The sequence below is a fragment of the Megascapheus bottae genome, chromosome 17 (genome assembly GCF_031878675.1).
Source record: "Megascapheus bottae isolate mThoBot1 chromosome 17, mThoBot2.hap1, whole genome shotgun sequence".
Lineage (NCBI taxonomy): Eukaryota > Metazoa > Chordata > Mammalia > Rodentia > Geomyidae > Megascapheus > Megascapheus bottae.
This window is the reverse complement of record NC_143525.1, coordinates 28,039,991-28,061,838: the sequence shown is the minus strand read 5'-3', so window position 1 is coordinate 28,061,838 and position 21,848 is coordinate 28,039,991. Positions and strand designations below refer to the sequence as shown.

Genomic DNA, 21,848 nt, shown 5'->3' with positions numbered 1-21,848 from the left:
ACAAAATGAAATCAACATGAAAGAAGAATAATCTTTGGATAACATGCTAAGAGTCTTTTTTTTTTTTTTTTGCCATTCCTGGGCTTGGGCTCAGGGCTTGAGCACTGTCCTTGGGCTTTCTCAAGGCTAGAGCTCTACCACTTGAGCCTCAGCACCATTTCCAGCTTTTTGCTATGTATGTGGGGTACTGAGGAATTGAACCTGGGTCTTTGTGCATGCTAGGCAAGCACTCTACCACTAGGCCAAACTCCCAGCCCAGCTAAGATTCTTTTAACCTCCTTAAAATTCACAGAAAAATTTTACACAAGGTAGTACCTTGCCTGAAATCTTAGCTACCCAAGGTGCAGAGAAGGGAACATCATGGTTTGAGGTAAAAGTTTGCAGGAACATTTTTCTAAAAACCAAGCTGAGGGGAGGATTAGAAGTATGCTCAAGTAGTATACCAAAAAGAGCTTAGCAACTATAGAAAGTCCTGAGCTGAAACCCCATGCCAGCACAAAAGGAAGCAAACAGAAAACAAGAAATATAAGCAGGGAGTAGAATATAGAATACTGTAGTTTTTAATACCTGTAGTGCATAACATCTATCTCTGTAGGTTTTTATTTCCATAGAGACATTTGGCTCTCTATCAGCTCCAAGAATACCTTTCTGAGTTTATATCATTCGTTTCCAAGTGGGATACTATAAATGTCATCAAGATTTGCTACAAATCTGGAATCCCCATATACCGTCCTGATTTTTTTTGATAGTGAAATCTTTAAGAACTTTCAAATCCAGAGTTTTCCCTGCCCCAAACAAAGTCACCTCTCTACAGACTTTGATGGTAACTGAGTACAAATACAAATACAAAGACAGATATGTTTGTGCTGTTTGTTTGTTTAGTTTTTGTGGGTCATGGTGCTTGAACTCAGGCTATCCCTGAGCTTTTCAGCTCAAGGCTACCACTCTACCACAGGGCCTGGGTGTTGTCCCTGAGCTCTTTAACTCAAGGCTACCACCCTACCCTTGAGCCAAGCCCCACAGGTTAATTGGAGATAAGAGTGTCAGGTCCTTTTGTGCCAGGGATGGCTTTGAACCTTCATCCTCAGATCTCAGCCTCCTGAGTAGCTAGGATTACAGGTGTGAGCCAGCTTGCCCAGCTTTGTCCTGTTTATTTCTTGACAATAGTAATATATGCAATAACCACAGAGATTGAAATAGTTTAGCTTTTTTTAAATTTTTATTGTAATTAATAAAAGAGTTACATGATATTTGCCAGATAGAAAGTGCATTAATTCACATACATTGATACCCTTTCACATGTCTTGGTACCCATTACCCTCCTCCCCACCCCCCCCAAAAGTTTAGTTTTTAATGTAAAACTTTTTTTTTTTTTTTGCCAGTCCTGGGCTTAAGCTCAGGGCCTGAACACTGTCCTTGGATTTTTCTCAAGGCTAGAGCTCTACCACTTGAGCCTCAGCACCACTTCCGGCTTTTTCTAAGTATGTGGTACCAAGGAATCGAACCCGGGTCTTCGTGCATGCTAGGCAAGCACTCTACCACTAGACCAAACTCCCAGCCCCTTTAATGTAAAACTTTATGACACAAATTGGGAGCCCCTAGTATTAACTTGGCTCCAAATGCTTGATTGTGGCTCTCTCTCCCTACTATTTTGGTACAGTATAATTGTCAGCCTAAGTGCAGTGAATCAACCGAGCCTTTGGAGGCTGGAATTAATTACAGTGTAGTGACTGGTATTGCCCTAACATTGCTTCTCATTTTTCACTTATTTCTCTTACTTTAGGCACTTGAAGAAGCCCAGAAAGCTATTCAGCAACTCTTTGGAAAAATTAAAGATATCAAAGACAAAGCAGAAAAATCAGAGCAAATGGTAAGTTTGAGTTTTCCTAACTTTTTTTCCCCCCAGTCCTGACACTTGAACTAAGGGCCTGGGCCCTTAGCTACCTGTTCCTGAGCTACCTTTGCTCAAGGCTATAGCGCCACTTAAAGCTTTTTCTGTTTATGTGGCACTGAGAAACAGGACTTACTTCATGCATGCTAGGCAAACACTACCACTAAGCCCCATTCCCTGTCCCATTCATGTGCATTCTTTTTTTTTTTTTTTTTTTTTTTGTGGGTCATGGGCCTGGGCACTGTCCCTGAGCTCTTCAGCTCAAGGCTACTGCCCTACCTTTGGGCCTGGGCATTGTCCCTGAGCTCTTCAGCTCAAGGCTACCACTGTACCCTTGAGCCAAGCCTCACTTCCCATTTTCTAGGGGTTAATTGGTTCTTTTGTGCCTGGGCTGGCTTTGAACCTTGATCCTCAAATCTCAGCCTCCTGAGTACCTAGGATTACAGGCGTGAGCCACTGCACCTGCCCATTTCATGTGCCTTCTTATAAAGCAACTTGCATATGCTTTTAACTATCCTCCTTTATCTCCTGTTGTTTTTCAATTTTTAGGTGAAGGAAATCACCCGTGATATTAAGCAGTTGGATCATGCCAAACGCCACTTGACCACATCAATCACAACACTGAACCACCTACACATGCTAGCTGGTGGTGTTGACTCCCTTGAGTAAGTGATTCCTTGTTGGGCCCACAGGAAATCCATCATATATATCATCAAAACAGCTTCCTAGACTGTTCACTTCCTAACACAGGAAAGCCTTGCTGTTCTGCCGTATGTTTGACACAAAGGCTACAAGTCTTTAGCTATTTTTTTCATTATGCTCCTCTTTGAAATTTATAACAACAAAAAAATAAGGTGATGTGAGGGGAACCTAGAAGACACAGGAAATTGACTTCAAGAAATGTGTCATTTACCTGTAGTTGATCTAGACCATTAAGTCAGACAAGGTGACCCCGGGCCCAGAATCTATTCCCACAGTTTCTGTCCTGGCAAGTTTTCCTGCCTCTGTTAGGCTGCTTTATACTATGATGGGAAACCATTTGAAAACATCTCTGATGTATCCCTCTACCCACTTAAAAAAATATCTTTACTAGCATTCTAGTTCATCTCTGTGGTCTACCCCAGCCTTAGTGTGGGGTCTGTATGTGAACAGAGAAACAGCATCTTCAAATATAGACATGACAAGAGTGGAGGAATGAGCTAAGTCAAAGAGGAGGCGTAGCAGACTCCTTCCTAAGCTCTTCTGTGGACAGTAGTCTGGGTAGCAGGCTATTCTCCTGAAAGAAGTGAGCAGTCAGGACAGTAAGCCAGGGAGACTGGAAGAGCAGTCTCCTCTATATTTTCTTCAAGTATTCTGTGTTAGCAGATAATAGTGGCAACATAATAACTCCTTGGCTTGAACTTGAACCTTTCTCCAAATGATTCTTAAGGGAAGGCATAAATTATACATTTAATGCAAAAGACCAACCCTAACAAAAAATGTAGACCTCATAGTTTGTACTTCCTTGGCTATGTGTAACTGTTGATTTTATCCGCATCATTTAGTTAACCTTCGTTAACCTTAGCAGTTCTGCAAGTAGATGTCTATGACATAGAGTTACTGTTGTTGCTAAAGCTACAGATTGAGTTAGTATGTAGCTGCATACAAATGTCCCCTTTTTTTGTTGTTGTTGTTGTGGTGGTGGTGGTGGTGGTAGGGCTTGAATTCTAGGCCTGGTCATTGTCTTTGAGCTCTTCAACTTAAAGCTAGCTCTCTACAACTTTGAGCCATAGTGCCACTTCTGGTTTTCTGATGGTTAATTGGAGATAAGCATGATCCTCAGTTCTCAGTCTCCTGAGTAGTTAGAATTACAGGTGTGAGCCACCATACCGGGCTAATTGTCCCTTATATGCTAGAAAGATGCTATCATCCTTAAAGAGTAGCATCTCTACACAAGTTGGTCTTTTGAAAGTCCGTTATCCTATAATACCCAATCCAAAGCCAGGCTACCCAGATTCCCCTGTCCCACCCAGTGAAGATCCATTATCACCCATACATTCTTTTATAACCCAACATCACGTAACTTATACTTTTATTTACACTTTAGTTCAGCTCACTTATCATTAATTAGATACGTAATGGATTCTCTCCATTATGAATATAGTCACTTTGAGGACCTGGGCCTACTTTTACTTTCCTCCTCCAGTGAACACAATGCAGTATGTAGTTAGCACTTGGTAAGTGTTTATTAAATCAAGTTGATGTCTGTTTTAGAGCCAGAATAGGCTTTTCTGTATCTGTATTTTTGTATCCTTAGTGTTTTTCTAGTTTCAATTTCTTATTTCCTTGCAGAGCCATGACCAGGCGCAGACAGTATGGAGAAGTTGCTAATCTCCTGCAGGGTGTAATGAATGTTCTGGAACACTTCCATAAGTATATGGGAATCCCGCAGATCCGGCAACTTTCTGAAAGGTAAAACATCATTGGAGAAAATTGTCTTTCTTAAAGGAAAGATATTGCTAGACTGTGGTTTGTCATTTACCTCAGTTTCTTCATTGTAGAGTTCTTTTAGGAAGCAACTCAATGATCTCTGATCATTACACTGGCTTGCTTATGGAACTTGGCCTGGCTTTGTGTGAACAGTCTGTGCTCCATGTAGCATCAGTTGAGGCAAATAAAGAGGGGCCTGGCCCCCTCCCATGCGTGGTATATTGTGCACACTATTGTGTGCTCAACTAGTCTGTGAACTAAGATCCTATTTTCTTCTATGGGATTCCCTTTTTTTTTTAATGGGTCATGGGGCTTGAACTCAGCCTGGGTGCTGTCCCTGAGCTCTTCAGCTCAAGGCTACCACCCTACCCTTGAGCCAAGCCCCACTTCCCTTTCTACAGATTAATTGGAGATAAGAATCTCAGGTTCTTTTGTGCCAGGCTGGTTTTGAACCTTGATCCTCAGATCTCAGCCTCCTAAGTAGCTAAGATTACAGGTGTGAGCCACTGCACCTGGCTTCTAAGGGGATTCTTGCGTTTTCTCATGCTAGGATGGCTAGGTTCCGAGAATGAGCATCCCAAAGAGACTGGCTTGCAAGTCACATAGCTTCATTCCACCACAGTCACAAGACCATCAGATTCAGGAAGAAAGAATGTGTCTTCCCCTACCCTTCCTAATGGACCGAAGTAAAGGCAAACTGATAAAAAGAGCATGTGGGAAGGGACATATTGCTGTGGCCATTTTTAGAAGATACTTTGTGCCTGTAGAACTTCAGATATGACAAAATAATGACTTTCTCTCTAACATTATTTTTTCCTACCATAGTTGAGTTTTTATCCTGGATTCAGATCTAAATGGAAAGAAAAGCAGATGCCTAGAGAGAAGAAAGATGAGGATCCTAAAAGAGGATGATAGGAAATTCAATGCCTTTTTCTGTTAGAAGCAGTAGCAGGAAGACTACCAGAGGATGAAACAATGATTGGCACATCATTACCTTTCTTGAAACACAATACATATGAAGAGGTGGCCCTTAACAGCAATCAGGTCTTCCTAAGAAGACAGAATTAAAAACAACTGCTGTTGATTATGTTTTTTGTTTGTTTTATGCTAGTATTGGGGCTTAAACTTTGGGCCTTGAGCTTTCCTTGGGATTTTTTTCATCCAAGGTTGGCTCTCTATCACTTAATCCACAGCTCTGCTTCTGGCTTTTTGCTGGTTAACTGGAGTTAAGTCTTTCAGATTTGCCTGCCTGGATTGGCTTCAAACTGGGACCCTTAGCTGAGTAGCTAGGATCATAAGCTTGAATCAACATTTTTTTTTTATCAATCCGTTGAAAGGATAGGGATGGATATATATTTTTTTCCTTTAAATTTTCATTTTCTATTTGATGATTAGCCATTTGAATTTTCTGTGTGAAGTACTTGTTTATATCCTTGGCTTATTGGTCTGTTGAGTTATTTATCCCTTTCTTATTGAAAGGAAATCTCCATATATTCTGGTTATTAATTCTCTTGTCAGATCTGAGTAGATCTTCTCTGTAACTGTATTATCTATTTAGAGGCAGGTTTTGACTACCCTTTCACTTTATTTTATGATAGAGTTCTACTCTCTTTCTCTTTCTCTTTCACTCTCACTCTCACTTTTGTTGTTGTTATTGATCATGGGGCTTGAACTCTGGGTCGGGTGCTGTCCCTGAGCTCTTAAGTTCAAGGCTATCACTCTTCCAATTGAGCCACTTCTGTGACTCACGGACTTTAGTGCTTAGACTGACTTTGAATTGGGATCCTCAGATTTCAGCCTCTTGAGTAGGTAGCTAGGATTACAGGCATGAGCCACCACACCCAGCCAATTATAGCCATTTTTTTTTTTTTGGCACTGGAGAACAAAGAGGACATATAGTTTGCCACTGAACTATACCCTCAGCCCTGTTTTAGCCACTTGTAAGTGTGCTTGTTCAGTGGCATTAAGTAAATTTGTATTGCGCAGCCATTACTACTATCTATTTTTGGAGCTTTTTCATCATTCCAAACAGACTAGGTACCCATTAACAGTAAGTTCTCATTTGTTTCTCTCTCCAATTGCTGTTCTACTTTGTCTTTATGAATTTGCCTATTTTTGCTACTTCATGTAAGTACAGTCAAATCATAGTTCATCTTTTTGTTTCTAGCTTATTTCACTTAAAACAATATTTTCATGTGTCCAAATTTCATTTCTTTTAAGGCTGAATGTTTCACTGTATATGTATTCCACAGGCTTTATCTATTTACCTGTTGATGAACACTTGGTTAATGCTACCTTCAGCTACTGTATTGCAGTATAGGCAGATCTGTTGCTTTATATTCAATGCTGTCTCCTAAAAGAAAGAAGCAGGAGGGTAGGAGAAGGGAAATGGGGACCAAAACATGAGAAAGGGTATCAATGTTTGTGAAGTAATGCACCTTCTATCTGGTGAATATAATGCATCCCTTCGATTAATTACAATAAAAATATATGAAAAAAAAGCAGATTAGCTGATCTAGTTTTGTTTTGTTTTCTTTTGCACTGGAAACATTTTGAGATTCAGGGCCTGGAAGATAGCATTTATAAGATATGTCTTTTTTATTGATCTCTGTTCTTTTACTGCATTTTTATCCTGAAGAGTTTTTTAAGTTCTAAGAAATGGTTTTCTTTTTTCTCCCTTTTAGTAGCCTTTATAATATTTTTTCTCTAGTTTCTCCTTGTAGAATTCCTATTACATGAATATTGGAACTTGTAAGCCTGCTGCCATGTTTCTTTTTTGTTTAAAGGAAAAAAATATTTTCCATCACTTTATCCTTTTAGTCTGAATTCCGAAAGATTTCTTCAACTCAGTTTTCCTGTTTTAATTTATTTGTCCCTTGTGCCCATTCTGCTATTTGGCCCAGCTGTTGAACTTGCATTTAACAATCCAGTTTATAAATTTCTAGGATTTTTAGCTGATTCTTTACTCCAGGTCATAATAACACCCTCTGCATCTTGAAGAGAATGTAAATTGTTTGCCTAATTGTCCTTTGATGTAAGGCCTTCAGTTTGTTGCACATGGTGACTCTCTTGGATATAGCATTCTTCACATGCTTTATGATTCTCAGTTAACAGCTTATTTTTTATCTTTGACATTCTCTGTTAGTCTCATCAGAAATATGCTTTACTGCCACCAGTTGCCATCTCCTAATGGGGAGAAAGTGGGATATAGAGCTTAGCTAAGTATGCCACACAGATACTTTTTTTCTCTTGAGACAGGGTTTTGTTTTGTAACCCAAGCTGTCCTTGATTCATAACCCTCCTGCTTCAGCTTCACAAATTCTAGGATTAGAGTTGTTTGCCACACACTTCTTCTGAAGAAAGGTAGGCTGAAGTTGAAGGAGCTACCGGATGGGTATGCTGGAGAGTGATCTTCTGGCCTTGGGGTCTCCTTGATCCTGAATGTTGTTGGCACCTCTGGCCACTACTGAGGTTCTCAGAGCCAAGAGCCTATACCCATTGATTGAGCATTCAGGGTTAATAATGCAGATATGGATAGTGACTTAATTACCCCTAGGGTAATTATATCACTAGTGATTACCCCAGGATCTTTCCTGCCCCTGGTATTCATCACTCCATGCCTTTCCTTTTTCAAAAGCTTTCTTAGGCATTGATTTCCCTTTTTAAGGAGTCCTGAGTGTCTAGTCTACTACCTTTTTTCTTGCCTGGTTTTGGACTTTTACTCATTCAAAAAAATAATTTCTAGGGTTCTGAAGCCAGAAGAGAAGGTTGCAACATGAGCTCAGTCTGCCATCTTAGTAGAAATGCCAACTGACTATAAGGAATGTCCTGGCAGAGTGTTAGGAAATCACCACCCTTTCCCTTATCCTTCCTAACCCCTTCACACTTAGAGCTGGCTTATTGCCATATCAGAATGGGAAGAAAGCAGCCAAGAAAGCCCACGCATAGCACTTTATGAGCTGCAAGAAAGAAAGGCCCTTGGATGGAGAAGGCAGATCTATTCTCAGTGAGTGGGGAAGAATGAGGAAGGCATCTATTCTTAGTGAGTGGGGAAGAATGAGGAAGACAGAGCTGGCCTGTTTTCCTCATTCATTTAGTCTTCCCTTCATCTATCTAACAGACATTTATTATGTACTTTCTGCATCTTAGGCTCTGTGCTGGGGAACTGAATACATAAAGGCAAATAAGAGTAAAGAGTTTACCATTTTTGGATAGAGAAGAAAGAGGCTGATAGAATGTTCCAGCAGGAAATTAATAAGTTGAAAGGATAGTCAAACACTTGCATCTAAAATAGTAACAGTTTTTTTTAAAGATCTACTCAGATATCATCTGAAGATTGGTATTTAGATTATTTAGAGATTTCCTACAATCACTGAGAAAAGGATAAATAGTAGGCCAATAGGCTAAGCACAAAATAGGCACTTCACATAGGAAATACAAAATGGCTAATTATCAATTGGAAAAAATACAAATCTTTACTAGTTCCCAAGAAAATGAAAATTTTAAAGGACTATACATCCCTTTCTATCTACCTGATGGATAAGAATGAAAATGGATGGTGTCAAGTCTGTGAAAAGTATGACCAATTAGGTACTCATATATGATATAAACAGAGTGATTGATAGACAGCTAATAGCCATTTTGGAATGCAAATGGCAATCGGATCCAAGTCCTGAGCACTCGTTCTTCCAATGAGCTACATCCTCAGTGCCATTAGACACTTGTCTTTTCAAATATTTTTTGATTCACAGTTGATTGGATTGTTACAGACTCATAGGTTTAATTTCTTTAACCTATTTGTCCATCAGTGGGCACTTAGGTTGTGTCTGTATCTTGGTTGCTGTGGACAGTACTGCTATGAGCCTAGGAGGGCAGATATCGGTGCTACAGGATGCTGCTTGCATTTCCTTTAGGTATATATTTGAAGAAGGGATTGGTAGGTCCTATTGTAGTTTTTATATTTTCCCATAATGGCTACACCAACATATTCCTAACAGTGATATACATGTAATCTCATCTCTGTACTCTAGCGAAACTTACCTTTTGTCTTTTATGGTTCTTTGGACATTAACACTTTGTCTGATATATGGTTCCCAAAACTCCCCCCCACCCCTTTCATTTTAGGAGTTGTTTTCTTTGCTATGGAGAAAACTTTTTTTGTGGTGTGATCACTTCCTGTGCTTCTGGTACATGCTTTACTTCTTTTTTTTTTTTGTCGGGTCATGGGGCTTGAACTCTGGGCCTAGGTGCTGCCCCTGAGCTCTTTAGCTTAAGGCTACCACCCTACACCTTGAGCCACGGCACCACTTCCCATATTCTAGTGGTTAATTGGTGAGAAAAGTCTCATGGGCTGTGAAGGCTGGCTTTGAACCAGGATCCTCAGATCTCAACCTCCTGAGTAGCTAGGATTATAAGCATGAGCTACCAGCGCCCGGCTACATTTTACTTTTTAACATCTTCTAAAGATAAACTATTGTAAATTTGAAGAAACTTTATGACCAGAGTTAGAATGGCATTCCATTAAAAAAAAAAAGAATGCAGTATTCTCTCAATATTATTGAGTCCTCCAAACATATATTACATGTGGAGTACAAACATACATTACCATGTAAAGCTGCAAGTGAAGGGGGATTTACTTTTTTAGTTTACAACCTTTTTGTAATAAGTTTTTTAGGTTAATCCAGAATCTGCTCTTTAAGTAGTACTCAAAAAGAATGCAAGACGAGAAAGCTTATTTTCTGTGTTTGACTACAATAGTTTTTAAAGATGCTAAAAGTTTGAGAAATGTCCAGACTTCTTATTTTTAGCATCGTTTCTGGTGAATTTTTCTTCGTATGTTTACATAGCAATGGTAGAACCATCTGGAAATGATAGAAAGAACTGTTTGTATGGAAGGAGGAAAAAGGCAGGAGAGTTACGCCCTATGCATTGCTGCAGTTTAACCTAGTATCTTGCTGTCTATAAATCGTAGAAGTCACAAGAAAGGTTGCATTTTAAAGTCTCTGCCTGCACATTTGAAATATGAAGTTCATGGGTCTTGATTTGCTATTTCTTCCAACTACCCTCTGGCAATGCCTAAATGTTTAATGTAGCATTGAAGGAAAGATTCTTTTTTTTTTCCTTTAGTATCTTTATATTTCAAATCCTCTTGGCTTAAGCATATTCATGAAAGCAAATGTTTCTAGTCAGTCAGTATTTCCTGAAAAAGAATGGAAGATTTTGCAGTAATTTATTTTGAAAACCTTGAACTAAAATGTATTTTTCAGAGCTATGCCTAACCCTCAAAAGTGAGTGAGGTTTGGCAGGTTGAAGTGGGTGGGTAGGAGAAGTGGGGGGAAAGAGGGAATGGTCACATGAGGTAGTGAAGACAAAAAAAAAAGATCTAAACCAGAGAATGGATGAGCCTGCTTGGCTGCTTGACAAATTGTTTCTTGGCATCTTTCTCAGTTTAAACTGTGAGAACTATCCTATCTTTGGTAATCTCAAAAGCATTCTTTGGAATCCTCCAAATTAAAAGCATCCTTTGGAATGCTCCAAGTTTCTAGGCTGAGATTCTTTATAATGAGTTAGAAATGCCACACCTGGCTACATAATCATTCTGTTCAGTACAGACTGTGTATTTGGAAACTGTTGAGGATACTTTGTTTGGAATTGTCACTCACAAGACAAAGTGTCAAGGTTACTTACCTATAAATGCCAAGATTTTTTTTTTTTTTTTACAATTTAGTGTCCCTCTACCACTACTCCTTATGATAAAACAATAACAAATTGAGGGAAAGGCATCTTTGGACAAACCCTGATGTTATATAGCACTAACAATATCAGAGACTACTTGTTAGTTTTCTGGGCAGAAAAGTCAATTTTCTATTAAGAGTAACCAACTTTGGGTAACTATCATTACAGAACACATTGACTTTATTTGGGCACTAGGAGATTTTTTTTTTTTTTTTTTTTTTTTTTTTTTTTTTTTTGTGGGTCATGGGGCTTGAATTCGGCCTGGGCACTATCCCTGAGCTCTTCAGCTCAAGGCTGCTGCCTACCCCTGAGCCAAGCCCCACTTCCCATTTTTCTAGAGGTTAATTGGAGAGTCTCAGGTCCTTCTGTGCCCTGGCTTGCACAGATCTCAGCCTCCTGAGTAGCTAGGATTATAGGCATGAGCCACTGCACTGGGCTAGAAGAATTTTTTTTTTCTTCAGTAGTGGGATTTGAGCTCAGGATATCACACTAGCTAGGCAGACTCTACCACTTGAGCCATACTCTGAACTTTCAAGAAAAAACACTTAATCTCTTTTGTGCTCTTTTAATTCTAGGAATGACTAGGAAATCTTGGTAGTTTAACTCATCTGCTCTAACAGTCTTTCTTTGACCTACCATCTCTTTCCTGTAGGGCCTTTTCATTGTTAGAAGATCTAAACTGGGGAGGAATAAGAACTGATAAATATTCTTTGAAGTCTGTTGACTTATTTCTAGTATCCTGTTTAGGCTGTTGATTATTGTGTTAGTTTTTTTTCTTTTTTTTTTCTTTTTTTTTTGCCAGTCCTGGGCTTGAGCTCAGGGCCTGAGCACTGTCCTTGGACTTTCTCAAGGCTAGAGCTCTACCACTTGAGCCTCAGCACCACTTCCGGCTTTTTTCTATGTATGTGGTACCGAGGAATCGAACCCGGGTCTTCATGCATGCTAGGCAAGCACTTTAACCACTAGGCCAAACTCCCGGCCCCTATTGTGTTAGTTTTTAATCACAGTGATAAAATATCTAAGAAAAAATAAACAAGTTAAAATGAAACTTAGCTGGGTGCTAGTGGCTTATGCCTGTAACCCTAGCTACTCCTGAGGCTGAAATCTGAGGATCACAGTAGGAAGCCGGCCCAGGCCTGAAAGTCCTGGACACTATTACCTCCAATTAATCACAGAAAAAGTTGGAAGTAGTGCTGTAGCTCAAGTGGTGGAGTGCTAATCTTGAGCAAAAGGAGCTTAGGGACTGCCTAGTTCCAGAGTTCAAGGCCCAGGTCCAACAACAACAACAAAAAAAGTTTTAGAGGTTTTAGGCAGTGGTCACTGGGCTATCACTTCTTACTGGGCTCAGTATGGTGAAACAGACATTACTTTAGGGAACATGGGGTAGTCACTTCAAAATGACAGGAGGCCGGAAGTGGGGGAGGGTTAAAGGATCCAGGACATAATATACCCTTCCAGGGAATGCTCACCTCCATGGCCATCATGGAAAATGAAGAGTGCCATCAAGCTGGGCACAGTGGCTCACACCTGTAATCCTAGCTACTCAGGAGGTTGAGATCTGAGGATCAAAGTTCAAAGCCAGCCTGGGCACAAAAGGACCTGAGACTCTTATCTCCAATTAATCTGTAGAAAATGGGAAGTGGAGCTTGGCTCAAGAGTAGGGTGGTAGCCTTGAGCTGAAGAACTCAGGGACAGCGCCCAGGCCGAGTTCAAGCCCTATGACCCACACACAAAAAAAGAGTGCCACCAGCTGGGAACCAAGCTTTTACCACATGAGCCTTTTAGGGGAATACTTTATATAGAAACCAACAGTTATTAGGCCTGTAGTTCATATGCTACCCTAGAAATGCCTGAGATTGTGGTTCAGGTTGATAGATACCAGCACTTAGATGTATAAGGGAGTGGTTGCTCTTTCTCATGGGCCTCCATGAGAAACAGTATACTACTAGAAGCATTTATAAACACAGCTTATTCTACTCAATTAATTACACATCCTACTTGCAGCTACCTGTAAAGATGACTGCTATTGCTAGCTAACACTGAAAGGTTAATGTTGGGGAATAATTAGTGCCAGAAAGGACACTGAACGGCATCTAGAAGAGGCCTCTGTCTTCACCTTTATGTATTTCACAACAGTTCTTAGTTGTGGCCCTTGAAAAAGGAGTGCCATTACATGTGGTTCACTGATAACACAGCTACACCCAGCCTTTCACAACAAGGATTCTGAACATAAACTGAAGACCATTACAAATCAGTCTGTTAATTCCCTATCTTTTGTATAGTGACAGCACCAAGCCCTATTGTGAGTTCTGGTTGTCCTCCCAGCCACTTCAGTGTCAAAGTTGGCAGTGTTGTAGAGATTGGAATTGGCACTGGGATGACAAAGACCGAACTGGGCCCATTGGAGTCATTGCGGTGGTCAGCAACCCTGAGCACATGCCTGGAGTACCTCTAACCAGGGCTGACACCTTTCCTGCAGGAATTGTCCTACTGGTTTAGACAGAGCTGATATTCTCTGTGTGTTTCCAAGAAGAGGGTAGGATCCAAAAGCTTGAGTCTGTGGAAGCAACCTGGTATCACAGGACATGGCTGCTGACTCATTCTTTGGGAGTCACAAGATGCCTTGAGGTACAGTTTTATGGAAGCACATTCTTTTCTCTCTCTGAATTCATACTGGCTGGGCACTGGTGGCTCATGCCTATAGTCCTAGCTACTCAGGGGGCTGAGATCTGAGGATCACTGTTCAAAGCTAGCCAGTCAGCCAAGGAAAGTCAGTGATACTCCTTATCTCCAGTTAATTACCAGAAAGCCAGAATTGGAGCTATGGCTTAAATTGCCAGCCTTGAGAAAAATAGCTTAGGAACAGTGCTCAGACCCTGAGTTCAAGTCACATGACAAAAAAATAAAATAAAATTTATAGTGAAGGGATGTTCACCATTCATTGTTTCTTAGGTGATTTGGGGTGAGCAGCCCTGATTCTGATGGGGGAGGGCTATCCTAGCACAGCTTTTTATCTTGAAAACTGACTTATAACCAGCTGTAAACACACCTATATAAAGTACTTTAAAAAACTTTTGAAGATAATGGAAAAACCCTGGAAAGTATTTGAAATAAGGCATAATTATAACGTATGCCACAGGATAAAACATATTGTTCTAGGTCATGCCTATTCCCTCATTAACAAAATCCTATCAGGTTGCCAGGTACTCTGTGGTAGCCAAAGAAATTGTGGTTTTGAGCTGTTCACTATTTCTAGAAACTTAATAAAGTTAATCCAGAAGTAGCTGGGTGGGGACCAAGCAAGGAAACATGCTATTTTATAGTGCTTTTAGCAAAGATAAAGTATTTGCCTCAGGATCAAAAGATTACCAGCTGCCTCTGAGCTGGGCAGGCTGCTGGAAGAGAACTTGAAAGATGGGACTGATCAGTTGCAGGGCATGCTATGCTTCTCCTTTTCCATTCAAGCCAACAGATTTTTTTTTTGGCCAGTCCTGAGGCTTGAACTCAGGGTCTGAGCACTGAGTTCTTAGCACTGAGCACTGAGGGCTTTCTCAAGGCTAGAGTTCTACCACTTGAGCCACAGCACCACTTCTGGCTTTTTCTACATTTGTGGTACCAAGGAATCGAATCCAGATCTTCGTGCATGCTAGGCAAGCACTCTACCACTAGGCTAAACTCCCGGCCAATCAACAGATATTTCTTGAGTATCTATGTAGACTATCATTAAATATTATCCTCTCTTTTCCTACTGTGCTTGCAATTCTGTATTCCTGTTCACAATCTCCTGAACTTAAATTTTCATTTAGTGACCTTTACTCTCCAACACTGGGTGCTTTAAAGAAAAAAAAAAAGAGAACATTCTTTTTGTTCATTTGCTTAAAGGCTAATTTATGGTCCTGTGTTTGGTTTCTGCATCAAAACAACAACAACAACAAAAAACCCAGTTCCACTGTGAGACAGTCTGTAACCCTCTTCCTATTCTGTACCCTGTGGAATAGGAAAGCGGTTTTACACCTGTAGCCCAGAACAGATTGTTTGATTTGTTGCTGTTGTAGAACATTTTCCTGTAGCATATCTATGCTCTATGTAGAGATTGGCATCTATACCTTACAGATGGTGAGGAGTGGTCTAGAAGCACTATGGGGACTAGAAAAGTCGGGTATGGTGACTCATACCTATAATCCCAGCTACTCAGGAGGCTGAGATCTGAGGATCACCATCAAGAGTCCAGGATCCTAGTCCTAAACCTGCTACTAACTAACTAGCATGTGCCTTTCCTTACCTATCTATACAGCCCTAGGTGAAGGCCTGGCTGATCTTTAAAAGACTTCAACAGTTCCAACCCCTTTACATACACGTATTTAAAAGTTATGGTGGCTGGGAGTATGGCCTAGTGGTAGAGTGATTGTCTAGCATGCATGAAGCCCTGGGTTTGATTCCTTGATACCACATACATAGAAAAAGCTGGAAGTGGTGCTGTGTCTCAAGTAGTATAGCACTAGCCTTGAGAAAGCTCAAGAATAGTGCCTAGGCCCTGAGTTTAAGCTCCAGGAGTGGCAAAAAAAAGAACAGAACAGAAAATTATGCCAGGCATTAATATGTTCCCTTTTCTACAGAGTGAAGGCTGCTCAGACTGAGTTAGGACAGCAAATCTTGGCAGATTTTGAAGAAGCTTTTCCTTCCCAGGGCACCAAGGTATTGTTTTGCATTTTCCCTGCAGGCTTTATACATTATCCCCATTCTCTCCATGGTTCATGGTCACTATAGTAGTCCTTTAAGCATATTCCAGAAGTTTGCTGGCAGTGGCAAATCTGTTTCCTTACAGTTAAAGTTAATGAGACTACCCTTTATTTTAAATATCCCAGAGCAATGTTATTCCATCATCAAAAAATAAAGAATTGTTCTGGTTTATATATGTCAAACCTTACATTTTGTCTGTCCTGTAAAGTCTTTTTTTGTTGTTGTTTTTGTTTTAACGTGGCTATGTTTAAATTTTTCGAAAGTCTTCAAGCCACAATGTTTTTTAGGGTTGTTATATAACTTATTGGTTTCAGTTTGGTAAAAACTACTGGGAAGAGTGTTGGGGGCTTATGTAACTCTCAGAGCCACACAGGAGAGACTCATTTTTAATGATCAAAATCCTGCTCTTCAGAATTAATGCCTACTTTGATCACTTGTCTTATGGCTATTTGTGTTTTTGCAAGGCGTGTTTTTGCAAGGCCTCAAAGCTTTCATTTGTGAGCTGTTGTTTCTACTAGTCACATCTCTACTCTCTATCTCGGCTGTCACTGTGCTGGATAATTGCTGTAAACTCTATCCTTCGCATCCCCATAGCAGATGTCATCCTAATGCTTCACATGTGTCAGGGTGGGCAGAGAGCTCAGAAGATTTTGTTCTTTATTCATCAAGCTATTCCAATAGAAAGAACTCTTGAAGGTTGAGGTGAATTGAAACATCCAGGCCAGCAACATTCCTTGCTATGTTTTGTGGGTGGAGATGAGGATATATATTTATTTAGGCGCCAAAGCCCATTTCCTGGATCTGCTTTATAATTCAATAACTGGAAATATTTTTTTGTTCTCCCTAAAAGAAACTTAGGAAGAAGGTGTTGGTGGTTGCTCTTGCTTTGGGAGATTACTTTCTTTCTTTTCTTTCTTATTATTTTTTTAATTTTGTCAATCCTGTGGCTTGAACTCAGGGCCTGGACAATGTCCCTGAGCTTCTGCAGTTTTTGCTAAAGGCTAGTGCTCTACTACTTGAGCCACAGTTCTTCTTCCAGCTTTTTGGTGGTTATTTGGAGATAAGAGTCCCAGCACTTTCAATAGGGAGATTACTTGCTATAGGAAACCTGTTCCTGATATTAATGTCTTCATATTTTGTGGCTGAGTGCTAATAAGTAGGTATTTATTTGTGAAGCATTTTTCTTTCTCTTTTTTTTTTTTTTTTGCCAATCCTGGGCTTGAGCTTAGGGCCTGAGCACTGTCCTTGGGCTTTCTCAAGGCTAGAACTCTACCACCTGAGCCACAGTACCACTTCTGGCTTTTTTCTATGTATGTGGTACCAAGGAATCAAACCCGGGCCTTCATGCATTCTAGGCAAGCACTCTACCATTAGGTCAAACTCCCAGCCTGCATTTTTCTTAAGAATCTCATTTTCCTTCATCACCTCAGGGAGGAAGTACCTATTGGAGAACAATTATTTCTTTTGGAGACTGAGAATACCAAGATCAGAGAAGTAAAGGAAGCATTCTAAGTCTGATTGTGACCATTAGGCTCTTCCTAGACCAGTCTGCTTTCCTGTGCTCTGAAAGTTTTAGATGGTGTGTGTGAAGACCATCTTCATTATTTTTTAACCATGGTCTACTTGATAGGTTTTTTTCCCAGATCCCACCACGTCAGGTAAAGTTAAATGCTTTAATTAGTGTTCTCCCTCCTCTTCCTCTTCCTCCTCTTCCTCCTCTTCTTCCTCTTTTTTCTCTTCTTCCTCCTCCCCCCTCCTCCTCCCCCTCTTCCCCTTCTCTTCTTCCCCCTCTTCTTCCTCTTCTTTTCCTTCTCCTTTTCCTTCCCCTCCTTCTCCCCATCCCTGTCCCCTCCCCCTCCCTCCTTATCCCCTCCCCCTCTCTCCTCGTCCCCTCCTCCTTCAACTTCTTCTTTTATATTTTCACCTTTTTTTATTGTATGTACAGCAGGGTTACAGTTATATTTGCCAGAGAGAGGGTGCATTACTTCTCACACATTGATATATTTTTGTTCCCATTTTGTCTTCTCATGTTTTTGTCCCCATTTCCCTTCCTCTACCCTCTCCCAATCATCTTGTTTTCCCCCTCCCTTTCCTATTCCAAATAAACAAATAGACATATACACACATGCACACACAATATACCAGGTAACAAAGTCAGATACTGTAACAATGTGAGATTAATCAAAGGGCAACAAAAGAGAAGAGAAATAACAGTACATTAAGAATAGCAATCATATAATATAAAGCTCTTGTTTCCATATCTTGGAGATCCTTTCGTTTAGCCTCATCCTATATGGCCTTAGGTATCTAGGCTTTCAGCTATTGTAATCCTCTGCTAGGAGAGTCCTAGATTTTGTACTCATTATTACAAATAAGGGAAACCATTGAGCCTATGTTCCTTTGGGTTTGGCTTACTTCACTTAAAATGATTTTTTCCAAGTCTTTCCATTTCCTTACAAATGGGGCAATGTCATTCTTTCTGATGGCAGTGTAGAATTCCATTGTGTATAAATACTACATCTTGTTGATCCAATCATCTACTGAGGGGCATCTGGGTTGGTTCCATATCTTAGCTATGGTAAGTAGGGCTGCAGTGAATATCATTGTGCTAGTGGCTTTAGTATGTCCTTGTTTCTGGATGATTGGGTAAATGCCGAGTAATGGTATTGCTGTGTATAGGGGAGCTCTATGTTTAGTCTTTTGAGGAACTGTCATACTGCTTTCCATAGTGGCTGACCATAGTGGTTGAACAAGTTTACACTCCCTTCAACAGTGTAGTAGCGATCCCTCCTGGCTACATCCCTACCAGCAACTGTTGTTATTAGATTTCTTGATCATGGCCATTCTAACTGGAGTAAGGTAGAATCTCAATGTTGTTGTTGTTTTTTTTTTTGTTTTTTGTTTTTTGTTTTGCCAGTCCTGGGCTTGAGCTCAGGGCCTGAGCACTGTCCTTGGATTTTCTCAAGGCTAGAGCTCTACCACTTGAGCCTCAGCACCACTTCCGGCTTTTTTCTATGTATGTGGTACCAAGGAATCGAACCTGAGTCTTCATGCATGCTAGGCAAGCACTTTAACCACTAGGCCAAACTCCCGGCCCCTCAGTGTTGTTTTTATTTGCATTTCTTTTATGGCCAGAGATGTTGAGCATTTCTTCATGTGTTTATAGGCCATTCTTATTTCTTCTTCAAAGAAGTCTCTCTTTAAGTCTTTGGCCCATCTTTTAATGGGATGGCTGTTTCTTTGAACATTTGTTTTGGGGAGATTCAATTTTTTTAGCTGTAGATATATTTTAGATATGAGGCCTTTGCCTGTTATATGGTTAGTGAAGATCATCTCCCACTCTGTGGGCTTTCTATTTAATTTGCTAGCTATGTCCTTTGCCATACTGAAGCTCCGCAGTTGAATGCAGTCCCATTTGTCCAAACTTTCTTTAATTTGTTGTGTTTCTGGGTCTTTATTAAGAAAGTTTTGACCTGGGCCAAGGAGACCTAGTGTATCTGCTATTCCTTCTTGCAAAGTTTTCAGGATATCTGCTTTTTACGTCCAGGTCTTTGATCCATTTGGAATTAATCCTGGTGCAGGGTGACATAGAGGATCCAACTTTAGTTTTCTGCAGGTGTTTAACGAGTTCTGCCAGCATCACTTGTTGAAGAGACTGTCTTTCTTCCATTCTATTTTTTTGGCTCCCTTATCAAATATTAGGTGGCCATAGGTCTGTGGGTTGATTTCTGGGTCTTCAATTCTATTCCAATGGTCCTCAGGCCTATTCTTGTGCCAGTACCAAGTTGTTTTGGTTACTATAGTTCTGTAATAGAATCTAAAGTTTGGTATTGAAATTTCTCCTGGGCTGTTTTTTCTGCTAAGAATTGTTTTTGCTATACGGGGTCTTTTATTATTCCATATGAAATTTTAAATTGCTTCTTCTATTTCCTTAAAGAATGACATTGGGATATTATTGATGGGTATTGCATTGAATTTATAGATAGCTCTTGGCAAGATTGCCATTTTCATAATGTTAATTCTTCCAATCCAGAAGCATGGGGGTTTTTTTCACTCCCTCAGTTCTGCTTTAATTTCCTTTTTCTGGTTTTTAAAGTTTTCATCATAAAGGTCCTTTACATTCTTAGTTAATTTCTAAGTGCTTTATTAATTTATTTATTTTGAGGCTATTGCAAAAGAAGTTGCTTTCCTCATTGCTTCCTCGCTCCCCGTGTTGTTGGCATGTAGGAAGATGGCTGATTTTTGAGGGTTAATTTTATACTCTGTTACCTTGCCAACATTTTGAATCAGCTCAAGCAACTGGGGACTGGAGTCTGAAACCAGAAATGGAACTGTGGCTCAAAGTGGTAGAGTACTAGCCTTGAGCTGATGATCTCAAGGACATCCCCAGGACTGACCAAAAAAAAGCTACCACTTTTTTGAGCCTTTAAGAACAAGAAAAGCATAGTTTGTTAGGGAAAAGTGGCACAACAGAGTTTCTAGCAGCAGGACTACAACACTGTGGCTCTTTAGGCTTCTCTCATTTTTGCTATTCCGATAGTAAGATTTCCTGTGAGCCTAGTTGGTCTTGTTTTCCACAGTGTCTCACTGCTGATTCACAGAGTAATTTCATGTTGGCTATTGTGAGGCTGTCTTAATAATTCTTTCATTGGGGCTGGGAGTTTGGTCTAGTGGTAGAGTGCTTGTCTAGTATGCATGAAGACCTGGGTTCGATCCCTCGGTACCTCATACATAGAAAAAGTTGGAAATGGTGAAATGGTGCTGTGGCTCAAGTGGTAGAATTCTACCCCTGAGAAAACCCAAGGACAGTGTTCAGGCCCTGTGTTCAAGGCCCAGGACTGGCAAAAAAAAAAATCTTTCATTGAAGAACAACTAGAAAGAATGAGTATCCAGGGAGATAGGGTAATAAGAGAGAAACAAGAAGCAGCAGCTGTCAGAGACCATGATATTTAAAGGTCATTTCTGGTGTTTGAACTGGTGTGTGTTGTTTATTTTACTAGAGGCCAGGTGGACCCAGCAATGTCCTACGAGATGCGTGTTTGGTTGCTAATATTTTGGACCCCAGAATCAAACAAGAAATCATCAAAAAGTTTATTAAACAGCATCTATCAGAGTATTTGGTACTTTTTCAAGAAAACCAAGATGTAAGTACTGACCAGAAAAGGTTTGTAAACACTTGAATTTTATTGGAAAGGTATGCTTCCAAGCCTATGCTTTGTTACAACTGTGTGTGTGCTGATTGTTAGACTGTGAATTGTAGGGACTGATATTATAGGTCAGTGCTTCTGAACAGTTTTGAGGTTACTCTCCCTTTGGAGAAAATCTTTTCCCCAGCAAAGTGCACCTATACATAAAATTGCTTAAGAAATTTATAGACTAATGTTAGACTCTAGGTTAAGAACCTCTGGTTCATGTAAATAAGGGTAGCTTTTCCTTGGGTCTATGTTTTTTGCTTGTTTGACTAAGTCATCATCACTATTTCTAAATGCTGGGGTGTTTTTTCCCCCACCTTCCTCAGGTCGCCTGGCTAGACAAAATTGACAGACGCTATGCCTGGGTGAAACGCCAGCTTGTGGATTATGAAGAGAAATATGGCCGGATGTTCCCACGGGAGTGGTACATGACTGAGAGAATTGCTGTCGAATTTTGCCACGTGACAAGGTAAATTGCAGCTTACTCAGTGTGCTGGCTACATCTTTACCTCATACCAGCTGTACACTCAACCTTGGTTCCTGCTTGACTCAGATTTCCTTATGGCCTACTTTACTAACCAATCAGTAATGCTGTATCTCTCTCACATTCCCCATCTGTATTGAGATAGCACTGTGAAAGAGAGAGATAGAGTCCACATTTTATGTATTTGTTTGTTTGTTTGTTTATTTATTTATTTGCTGGACCTGGTGCTTGCTGTCAGGGCCTGGGCACTGTCTTTGAACACAATGCTCAAGGCTAGTGTTCTGCCACTTGAGCCATAGCGCCACGTCTGGCTTTTTCCGTGTATGTGATACTGAGG

The 21,848-nt window shown here is 40.3% G+C and overlaps 1 protein-coding gene across 2 annotated transcripts in view; it reads left to right on the top strand.

The window, feature by feature from the left end:
* The window catches only part of Vps53 (VPS53 subunit of GARP complex), a 128,296-nt gene that overhangs the window by 36,422 nt on the left and 70,026 nt on the right, over positions 1 to 21,848 (top strand). For both annotated transcript variants that reach the window (XM_090350483.1, XM_090350482.1), the window contains 6 exons: positions 1,784 to 1,870; positions 2,441 to 2,556; positions 4,223 to 4,342; positions 15,712 to 15,790; positions 20,836 to 20,979; positions 21,354 to 21,496. In XM_090350483.1, the coding sequence (XP_090206609.1) occupies positions 1,784 to 1,870; positions 2,441 to 2,556; positions 4,223 to 4,342; positions 15,712 to 15,790; positions 20,836 to 20,979; positions 21,354 to 21,496 (689 nt within the window). The remainder of the gene's footprint in view (positions 1 to 1,783; positions 1,871 to 2,440; positions 2,557 to 4,222; positions 4,343 to 15,711; positions 15,791 to 20,835; positions 20,980 to 21,353; positions 21,497 to 21,848) is intronic.